This window comes from Sturnira hondurensis, unplaced genomic scaffold, assembly GCF_014824575.4.
Source record: "Sturnira hondurensis isolate 20B ecotype Veracruz unplaced genomic scaffold, ASM1482457v3 Scaffold0018728, whole genome shotgun sequence".
In the NCBI taxonomy this organism is placed as follows: Eukaryota; Metazoa; Chordata; class Mammalia; order Chiroptera; family Phyllostomidae; genus Sturnira; species Sturnira hondurensis.
Window position 1 is genome coordinate 5,293,966 of NW_028091359.1, and position 11,100 is coordinate 5,305,065.

General features: G+C 44.9%; 1 protein-coding gene across 1 annotated transcript in view; it reads right to left on the reverse strand.

Moving 5' to 3' along the window:
* The window catches only part of MARCHF10 (membrane associated ring-CH-type finger 10), an 82,522-nt gene extending 74,645 nt beyond the window's left edge, over positions 1-7,877 (reverse strand). The window contains exons 1-2 of the mRNA XM_037070235.1: positions 7,782-7,877; positions 2,000-2,106 (exon numbers count right to left, since the gene is read on the reverse strand). Of these exons, the coding sequence (XP_036926130.1) occupies positions 2,000-2,089 (90 nt within the window). The 5' untranslated portion in view covers positions 2,090-2,106; positions 7,782-7,877. The remainder of the gene's footprint in view (positions 1-1,999; positions 2,107-7,781) is intronic.
* Between the last annotated feature and the right edge of the window lie 3,223 nt (positions 7,878-11,100).

Sequence of the window (11,100 nt, forward strand, 5' to 3'; positions counted from 1 at the left end):
TTGTCCAGCAAGAAATCTTCAGCACAAAACTTTGCAAACCACTTTTGACACATTCGGTCAAAGCACCTTCTCCAGACACTGCACAAATCTTTTTTTGCATTTCAGTTGTGTTTTTACCTTTCTTGAAATAATAAAGCATAATATGCCAAAAATGTTGTATATGTTCTTCCATCTTCAATGTTAAAATAGCTACACAAAAATTCATCAATTTTGATAAGGTTTTTTTTTAAATGCACACTGATATGACAGCTGTCACAATACAATCTAACAAAATTGTTTCAAATGGAGTTAAAAACAGCTAAGGACTAAGACAGCCATCTTATAGAAAAAACAAAAAAAACAAACAAACTGGCCAACCTAACAGATCAGATCAGATCATATCACTCCCCTGCTTAAAACCATCCAATAATGCTCATTGTGATAAGATTAAAGTCCAAATACGAAGCATTGTCTTGGTAAACATGTCCAGGCCCTATCTACCTTTCCCACACTCACCCTTGGTCAATGTGTTTCGGCCACTCCGGCCTTTTGTTTCCTCCAATGCTCCAAGGTAGTTTCTGCCCCAGGGCCCTCGGACCTGCTTCCCTTCTGCTCAGGATGCTCTGGTTGTCTCTTTCTCATTATTTACTTGCACAGGCAAAGTTACTTTCTCAAAGAGGACTTCCCTGACTGTTTAGAGGAGCATCACCCCCAACCCCATTACCTCTGTTTTATCTGCCTCATTACAGTCATCAGAAACTGAAGCGATCTCACATACTTGCCTACTTCTCAATTCTAGACTGAGAACTCCAGGATAAAAGGAACCTCGTTCAGGACAAAGTAGGCACTTAAGTATTACTATTTATGAGAACAGTGTCGAAAGTGTCCTTATTAATAAGGACAGTGTTGAAAGACCAACAGAGATTAGAAAATAAAACTGCAGTGGCTTGAAGTTGTTGTGATTTTTTTTTCAAACAGAGACGCTAAAATAAGATTGATTATGTTATGTGCCTGTTCTTAAGACAACTTCGAGACAAGTATTTCGAAACGTGGGCTGGATGGCTGAGGCGTCTTTGTGAAAAGTAGGTGTACTCCAGTATGACCGGTTCGAATGTTTATGTTCTCACTATTTTATAGAAATTCCTTCCATTTTATAGTCTTATAGGTATGTTGCCAAGTTGTGGGAGAAGTTTGCTGACTCCATTTCTAGCCCCTAAGCTAAGCTGTGTTACAGAGGTTACTGAGATAGGCCTGGTTTCCTTGGTGACCTGGTGGGTTCTGTTCTATTTGAAATTGCCAGGGGGAAGGAAAACCTGACAACCCGCAGTTCTGTGTTTTCCTTGGGGAAGGAGCGCTTTTCCATCCTTAGTCGGGGCTGAGGACATGCCTCCTGGGTGAATGACGGTTGACCTCCGGGCCAGCAGGCTGAATGACACTTCTGAAGTGTTCCCTGAATCCCACATCCCGTCTGGCAAGTTTGTCCTAGGCTAGCTCTGGGTAATTGTATCACTGACTGCTCCGGCTCCCTGTGTTGTTTCTGCATGTAAACACTGTAACTACGGTGATGAATAATTCACTTATTGTGGAATGTGCTAACCACCTTTCTTCTGGCAGGATGACAGTGAAGGGCCCTGTCATTTGATAAAAGGTAGGGGGACCCAGTTCAGCTCTGTAATGTCTTTTTCCTCAGTGACTGGCTTATCAAATTTACACTCTGCTGTCATTTGTTAACAAGATTTGTGTGCCAAGTTCTGTGCTAATACTTTGAAAAGGTCGTCTCATTTTCTTTTCATGACAGTATTATGAGGTGGGTACTATTATTATCCCCATTTTACAGATGAGGAAAGTGAGCCTCAGAGGTAAAGTGGTTTTTTTATGGTCCGATGGCTTATAAAATGCTGGGCTTTGGATTTTAGAAAATTATTGCTGCTTATCATGTACGCGTACTGATGCTGTCTGCTGGGTTCTCTCCTAACACTGCAAGCAAAGCTGGAAGGTAAACCCTGTTTCCTGCAATTACCTGATATTCAGATTCCACCTTATGCTGCATGTCCCGCAGATACTGCACATCACTGAGGAACTTCTGTCTGTCCCTTGCTTCATGCAACATGGTTCTTAATCCCCGACCTGCATATAAGAGGTAAATAAACACACTGTGATAGAACCCTTTGTTGCTTTGCCACATTTGGAATTAGTATAATTGTGTTTATTCTCTTTATTAATCTAATTTCCATTGTTTGAAAGACACAGATGCTCCTTTCAGACTGAAGGGGTTCTTTGTATGGGTGTGGATGCCCTTACAGCCCTCTCGTTCTGGGCATAAATAGTGCAGCCATCAGCTGGCTCTAGTGACCCTGTGCCAGTTAGACACAGGGGTTAGATGGACAGACACCTGATGCAGAAGTAGGCCTACAACATGACGACAAGAAAACCCAAATTATGATAAATTATGAGTGACTGAAGTTATGAGGCCCTGGGGATTTAAACTCATTTATTCAACAATTTTTGCACCCTTATTCCAACCCAGGCGCTGCGCTGGGCACTGGGGTATAGCCGTCAGCAAGATGAACACAGACCCCCTGTTAGTGTTCTGGTGTGAGAAGACTGACGAACAAGTGAACTCTACTTGCGATCAATGCTATGGAGACACAGGGGGCTCTTTCAGAGAGTGTTGTCACGGAAGGGCATAAGCTAGTCCGGGACGCCAGGTCTCCCTTAGGAAATGACACTGGGTTTGCTAAGGAGTGAGCCAGGCAAGGAGTAGGACAAAGAGTATCTTGGACAGAGAAGACAGCAGATGCAGAAGCTTCAGGGCAGCCAGGGGCTCCTGTGGATGAGAAACAGGGAGGCCGGTGCAGGTGGAGCAGAGAGACGAGGGAGAACAGCACCAAAGGGCTGGAGGGTGGGGGGGCAGGGGCCAACTCGTGCTGGTGGGGCCGTGAAGCTCAGGGTTCGAAGGGCCATAGTAAGAAACTGGAAGGCTCTATCTGGGGAGCAGATAATTACCTTTGCGTTTTTAAAAGATTCCTGCAGACTTTGTATGGAGAATAGTTGTGGAGGGGGGGCGGCATATGGGGTAAAAGTAGAAGTAGAAAGACCATTGGGGACATACTACAGTAATCCAGATGAGAAAAGATGGTGATTGGACTTTGGGTAGAAAAAGTAGAGATGAGGAGCCAAAAGAGGTGGGAGAGGAGGGGGACTAGGAGGAGGAAGAAAAAGAGGAGATGACAGCTGCTATTTACTGAGCCTCTGGAAGTTATAAGCACTTACACATATTAACTCATTCAGATCTTCATGACCACGCTATGGGTCAGGCACTATATCTCTATTTTTGCAGACGAGGAAACTGAGGCACAAAGGGATTCAGTAACTTGCGTAAGTTTACCGAGCTACTAAGTGGAAGAGTTGGGATTTGAACCCCGAGAGTCTCACTCCAGTGCCCACATGCTTACCCATGAGGGATTCAGGGATGCTCAGGAGAGGAAGTCACCAGGACTTGGTAATGACATGGGTGGGCCAGGAGAGGGACGTGTGGAGGAGGCTGCCCAGGTTACTGGCTGGAGCAGCCAGCAGTTGGTGCCAACACTCCCCTCAGAAACAGAGGAGGGCCCTGGCTGGTGTAGCTCAGTGGATTGAGCACAGGCCTGTGAACCAGAGGATCGTGGTTTGATTCCTAGTCAGGGCACATGCCTGGGTTGCAGGCCAGTTCCCAGCAAGGGACACACAAAAGGCAACCATACATTGATATTTCTCTCCCTCTCTCCTTCCCTTCCCCTCTAAAGATAAAAACAAAGAAAAAAGAAAAAAGAAACAGAGGAGGAAGGAGGAACAGGTTTGTGAGAAAAGGACTTGGATTTCCGTGTCTGGGGCACAGGAAATGGAGATGTCAAGTAAGTGGGTGTAGATGCTCCAGAGCTGACTAGAGAGGCAAAGATTCGGGCTTTGCTGGCATTTGGGGGGAACAACTGACGCTGAAGGCAGAATGGGCCTTGAAAAGAGGAGGGCCCAGGACAAAACTCTGAGGAACACTAAAATTTAAGAACGGGGAGCCAAAGAGAAACCCTGCAAAGAGACCAGAGAGGTAGGAGGAGAACCAAGTGGGCGCATTCCGTAGGTGCCGAGAAGAGCGCTTTTTAAGAAGGAGGTTATTAATAACATTGGGGAGAGCATCTAGTGCAGTGACGGGGCTGAAGGCAGGTGGCTGTGGGCTGTGTGAACGAGAGGTAAGGGAGTGGAGACAATGCTTTCAAGGAGTGTGGCTCTGCTTGGTGAGGTCTAAATTTACGACAAAGTATTTAAGTTCACGAAGTTATCAAATGGCTCTATTAATAATAAGTCTGCTAGATGGATAATGTTAAGCAGACATTATGGCAATCATTTTGCAGTATATACAAATGTCGAGTCATTACATTGTACACCTGACACTAATATGTTACATGTCAATTACTACCTCAGTAAAACAAATGAGTCTGCTAGACTTCATCTATAAGGTCATCAAAGTTTCCACACGATTTCTGCTTATTGTCCAGTGAAGGTCTTTCCTTTATTTCTACACGTATTTTGTAGCAGCTACCGTGCGACAGGTGCTTTCTAGGCTCTGGGGAAGCAGCAGGATAAGACAGAGAACATTGCTGCCCCAGATGTTCACATTCTGCCACTTTTATACCTTCTCTGGTTTTTTGGTGGTGGAGACATTGGCAGAATCAGCTCGCCCCCGACTCACGGTGACCCCAGGTCTGGTCTTGTTACTCTGAACTCTCTCCGGTATTGACTTCTCACCCCTGGGCCACAGGGATGATCGAGCTGGTTCCCTGCCCCACCCCGGGGGTGGCTATTTTGTCCTGAGTGTGGAAAATCGGTCTTTGAGAGTCAGAATCCAAAACTGCTAGTTCCATAATCTTACACAAAACCTAACTCTCTGAGCATTTTAATAGTCACTGACGAAGTTACATTTTAAGAGGTCACTTTTAACTTTTCACATGAATTTGTACCTGCACAAAACGAAGCTCCTACCCTTTTCAGGAAACGATGGGGTTAAAACAGGCAGAAAGGTGAACCTCTGATGCTATGTTGGAAAGAGAAGCTGGTCTGAATACTCATCAGGCAAAGAACATAAGATTCATAATGAAAATACATTAATGGTCACGAAAGGAACCCACCTGGATGATACCTTTTGGTTGCAAAGTGAATGTAGAAAAGCTAGCTAATCTATCCTGCCTTAATGTGGTGTTATTTTAAGGAGGCTTCTAAGCCCAGAGCCATGAAATAACTGTTTAAATAGGTAGCAAATAACACTATTTGAATTGCCTGCTAGGTTACCGCTGACTTCACAATCACTTACCAAATAGAGGTCTTTAAAATTGCCCACAAAAGTCTCTTTTCCCTCCTGTAAACTCTCTATTGCTGTACTTTACCATAAAAATGAGCATTTAGAAGTATCATGATGCCACATGTGATTTCTTGTTTAAATACATCAATACTTTGTGAGATTAAACAAATACTCCAGGCACCGGGGAACAGATTGTTAGAGGCAGATCGGGAAGGTGGTCGATCACCAGCATCCCGGCAAACGCTCTCCATGTTTCGGAAGTGTCACTTGAACTTCGTACTGTACTTCAGGCTTAAAAAAACTGACTAGGATGAACAAGAAAACCAGAAATAACTGTATGGAAATAAATCCACATGAGATAATGCTTAATTCGAGGATCTCAGCGTTGTGGGCCTACTCAAGCAGATGGCCATTTGAAGCCAAACTTTTTGTCCTAGCAATCACAGGCAGGTGGAAGGGGGAGAGTGATGATAAAATGTGGGCAAGGCACATATTTCTGAAATAGCTCCCTGTGTGCACTTGTTTCTCACCTTTGACCTGCTTTTCGATTTTAAATCTGCTTGAGGTCATGCCTGCTTCTGTTTTTAAGTCTCTGGTGATAGATAATACAGTATGCCAAATTTGTGCTTTAGAGATCAACATGAGAAACCATTTTAAATTGGGAGGGAAAAGAAAAAGCAGAGGGAGTAGGAGGCATGTGGGAAAGCAAGAGCGAATGATCCTTCTTGGCCTCAAAATTCGACGTATCTGTGAGATTTCAATGAGGAATATTCTAAGAACTTGGTGACATGCACATTCCTCTATAGTATAAATCTCCAGTGAATTCAAACCGAATTTCCCTAAGGAGAATAGAATCTGATTGCAGTAATGTTTTCCAGTTTGCTAAAAAAAATCACATCTGATCTGTATCTAATCTATATCTATGCTTCCTGTTCTGTGACCACGCTTGTCAGAATCGACTTGAAGGGGTTTGTTTTTAATAATAAACAAGCACGCCATTTTACTGTTTTTCTTACTATGTTCTCATAGTAGAAATACTACTAGAGTGAACATTTTATTGGTTCAGCAGTAAAGAAAAATGTAAATTTAAGCCCTTTAGGCTGAAGTTTCCTTTGAAACAAAATCTAAACGGCTATATTAGTACCTGACAATCCAGTGTATAAAGTCCCCCTAAGATGTACAAACTGCCAGTTATAAAAACACCAGGATGTAAATACAGCACAGGGAATATAGTCAATAATATTTTAATTACTAGGTATAGTATCAGGTGGGTACTAGACTTATCAGAGCGATCATTTCGTAAGTTGCGTAAATGTCTCATCACTGTGCTGTACATCTGAAACTACTGTAATGGTGTATGTCAGCTGTAATTTAAAAATAAAAAGGAATTATTTTCAAAAATTCCTTCTTTTCCCCAATTGGGTGACAAGGAGGATTCAAGACACCTTATTCATACTTTTTACACAATTAATTTGTAATGACACATATATTGCAAGATTTAAGTTTTAGCTTTAAAAACTATACAGCGTTTAAAAATCTTATGAAAATGTCTTGAGTATAAGCAACAAAGTTGAATGAATGATTTGGGCCTAATTTGTCTCACACTGATGCTGAGAGAACACTGTGACTAAAAAGAGGAGGAATTGAGAGAGGTCCGGGGATGTGATTAGACCTTTCCAGTCAGTTTGGTTTAGGAAATCCAGGGCTGGGGGGAGGGGCGGGGCGGGGGGTGCTTGNGTTTTAGCTTTAAAAACTATACAGCGTTTAAAAATCTTATGAAAATGTCTTGAGTATAAGCAACAAAGTTGAATGAATGATTCGGGCCTAATTTGCCTCACACCGATGCTGAGAGAACATTGTGACTAAAAAGAGGAGGAATTGAGAGAGGTCCGGGGATGTGATTAGACCTTTCCAGTCAGTTTGGTTTAGGAAATCCAGGGCTGGGGGGAGGGGCGGGGCGGGGGTTTCTTGGGCGGGGCGGGGGCGGGGGCACCTTGGGGGCCACTTTTCATTCTACTGGGAAACTGAAAGAGATGGGCGGGTGCACCCTGACCATCAAACCCAGAAGGGAAAGACTCCGTGCGCAACTAGGAAACTTCAGTGGATAGGCGGTAATGTCACAGGCTTGACAAGCAATTTGGTGTTCTCAACAATAATAATATCAACAATTTTGCACTCAGAGGCCGAGGGCCGTGTATACCTCTCCCGGACCGCAGACCAGAGCAGTCTGCGGACAAGTTTTGAAGATACGGGAGGCTGACAGAATGTAAATAAATATCACAGAGTTCCCCAAACCTGTCTTTCTGAGCCAGAAGAAAACAGGCGCTGTGCCAGCAAGAGGGAGTGGCCAGACACCCAGGCTTCAGGCCTGATTTCCCTCCGCAAGCGTCTTAGTCCCTTTCTCCCCGCCCCCACCACCTCCGCAGGGGATGGGAGGCCTCTGAGGCAGGCGGGCGGGCCTTGGGGTTACCTTGTGGGTCAGTCCTTTCTGCCCAGAGAGGGGCTAAGGGGCCGAGGGGCGGGGCAGGCGGGCTGGTCCCCGGTGGAGGAGCCGCCCATCAATCACAAGGGGGCGGTCCCTGTGGTCCTCTTCCTCCTCCTCCTCCTCCTCCTCCTCCTCTCTCGTCTCCCCTCCCACTACTGGCCCCTCTTCCTCCTCCTCCTCCTCCCCGGCGGCTTTGCTTGGCAGCCGACCTTTCCAGGGGCGGAGGCGGTGGGGGTGACTCCCTGGCGTCCTTCCGTTTCCCTGGCAACCGGCCCTCTCCCTCCGCAGCTGGCGTGGGGGTAGGGCAGGGGCTGCAGCCTGAGAGCAGGGGCGTGGGTGCCCTCCGGGTTGCCGTGGGAACGAGTGGGATGCTGTCGCGAAGGCAGAGCGCTGACGGCCGAGGGCGGAGACGAGATGCTGGAGAAAGGAGGGGTGAATTGGCTTTGTCTTGACATCCAAACCCAAACCCAAACCTGATACCGAGGCCTTCACTCCTACCCTGAATCAGTGCTGTGCTTGATAAAGAATGAGACTACAAAACAAGAGGGGAATGTTTTTAACTGAATAAAGCAATGTTGAAGGCAGTACATGGGTACAGGGAAAGAGAGGGCAGCCCTGGAGTTTGAGCTGTGCAGGGGGTCTCGGAAAGGCCTGCTTCCACACAAATGCTCAGGGGTGGCAGAGCCGGGATTGGAACCCAGTTACCTCGCGGTTGTCGCAAATACTCGCTGCCTCTCCCAGGGAAGGAGGTCCTTACAGGGTTAGAGCAGGCCCCTCGGAGCCTCGCCCTCTCTCTGCCAGGTTTATTTATCTGTGATTTTCATGAGTGAAAATGATTCTTCCGTTTATTGTGCATAGGGGGTGGGGCAAAAGTAGGTTTCAAGTTGTGAATACATGAAATGATTTATTCTTGTATTATTATTAATTATTGCGTTACTTTCCATACGAACAACTGTAAACCTAATTTGCCACACACTTTATTTAAATACTCAATAACTTTGCCAACTGATATCAAGTTAGTATGTTTTTGATTGGGTAGAGAATAGGAAAAAAGAATGGAAATTCTTGGACCTTTCATCAGTGCCCAGGATCCCCTGGCATCTGTGGTTTGGGGGTCTTCTCAGCCATCCCCTACACCCGGTTGGTAGCTGTGTGCTTGGCAGCATTGCACCCCTTTTTCATTTATCACCACCACTGGAGTTTGGGCTCCATAACCTCCTAACTGGCTTCCTATAAGGGCCTCCTAACCATACCCTGAACTCCGCCTTCCACACCCTACTCCCACCATTTACCCTATTCTGTATGCAACATAGGTCTCGTTGGTCCCCTGATAAAAAGTTTTCAAAAATAATTCTACCTCAGAGGTGAAGTCCAAACTCTTGACCATGGCCTTCCCTATGCCTTCCCCCAGGGCTCGATTTCTTTGTTTTCCTTTTTCAACACTTCTCCACTCATACTTCCGATGAGACTCTGGGTAACACCATGAGCATCCCTTCCTGCCTCCACACCAACTTCTAGGGCATCCCCTGAGCCGAGCAGAATTCAGATAAAATGAACTTAGGGGAAGTCTTTGGGCACTTTGTCACTCAGCCTTCACTGGTCCACCAGCAGTCAGTGCCTTTCCATTTGCAGGAGCCCAACCCAGGTTCAGTTCTCAGCCAGCTATCGAGTAATCCCTATTAAAGCATTAACTGGTAATTGAAACATTAAGTGATAAGTATTGTACTAAACTAAGACTTTCCCCATGGTTTTTGCCTTTCAAAAGGAGATGCCTAAAGATGCAAAATCTGTAAGACACACCAATTGAAATTATAATAGTAAAGTAATAGATAGAGAGCTTGGTCTGTTGGAGCTAGGACTATTGGAGCAAAAATAATTATAATTATTAATAACTCACAGAGGAGGAAGTTGAAGCCAAGATCAGGTAGTTGGAGAGAAAAGACATGCCCACGGACACAGAGTAAGTGGCAGATCAGGGCTCAAAAGCGGAGCCTCTCATTTCCCAAATCAGTGATGTCGCCTGCAGCAAAAAAAGCACCTTGGTACATACTGGGCCCAGATTTTCCTCCTTCCACTTCAAGGTCTAATAAAATAATACTACCTACCTCAAAAGATTGCTATGAGGATTAAATGTGAGAGAGTTAATAAAAGGATTTAACATCACATTTGGCATATAGTAAACCCCCAGTAATTGGTAGATTTACTTTCTGAGGCATAATTTAAGATTTTGTTTAATGCACATGAGTGTGAAACATAAATACTTAAAAATGTTTAAATAACAAGGTTTGGAGAAATCACTTTCACGGCTCAGTTTTAAACTCTTCTACATTTCAAGTTATCTCCAAAAATTAAGTTCTTTGAAAAGAATCACGTTGCCCTTGAAAGAGGGTGAGTGTGCCAGAGGTCAGCCTGTGCAAAGTGACTGAGCAACTCCACGTTCGGTGTTTGGTGAGTCAACTACCGCTTGGTGTGTAAATTACAAGTAAGATCAGCTTCAGCGTTGATAAGCCAAGTGCTAAGGAAGGGAGATATTAAAGTGAGGAAGAAACATAATTCTGGGCTGGGAAAGGAGCCTACTTTCTATGATTCTTTGTACAGTGTCCCTGGTAGATGACGAATACGTGAAGGCAAAAAACTTAGACTTAATTAGATGGTGGATTCTAATGACTGAAATACTTGGTGTTTACAAATAAGCTTCAAGAAGTTCTTTAAGAGTTCTGTAAAGGTCCACTTCAAGTATTAAATTTCAAAAGTAGACCCTGTATTAAAGTTCAGGAATAACCTTTTGAGGGAAATATTGAATCTAATACAAAGAGTAAGCTGTCCAGAGGGCTGGCTATGCAGTCTAAGGCTCCCAAGGCTTGTAAGACCTGGCCCGGCTACTCTCTCGACCCAGAACAACCCCTGCTCTCTCTGTCCACCTAACATTTCCTCTTCCTAAGAAAGAATTTAACTGGGTCACTTTGTCACTGTCTAATCAGAAGCTCTCCTGATGGGCATAGAGCTTCATGCTGAGTGGCCTCAGAAGCCGATGACCTCCCTCCTAAACAACATTTTCGTTTTACCTTGAGTCCTGCCAGGACTAATGGGCGTCTGTTCTTATCAGCTGAGGCCAGCGTGCCGAGGTGGCCTTCCTTCGGTGTGCAAGGCTGCAGCGATGGCTGTTTGTTTGCAGAAACAATCTCTGTGAGTGGCTTTCCTGAGAAGGGGACTATGGCTGTGTTAGTCCTTTAAAGCTTCATGGATTCACCTCTGAAACCTCTTTGTGCAGGGGACTCATTTGATTAATTTTTAAAACTGGCTA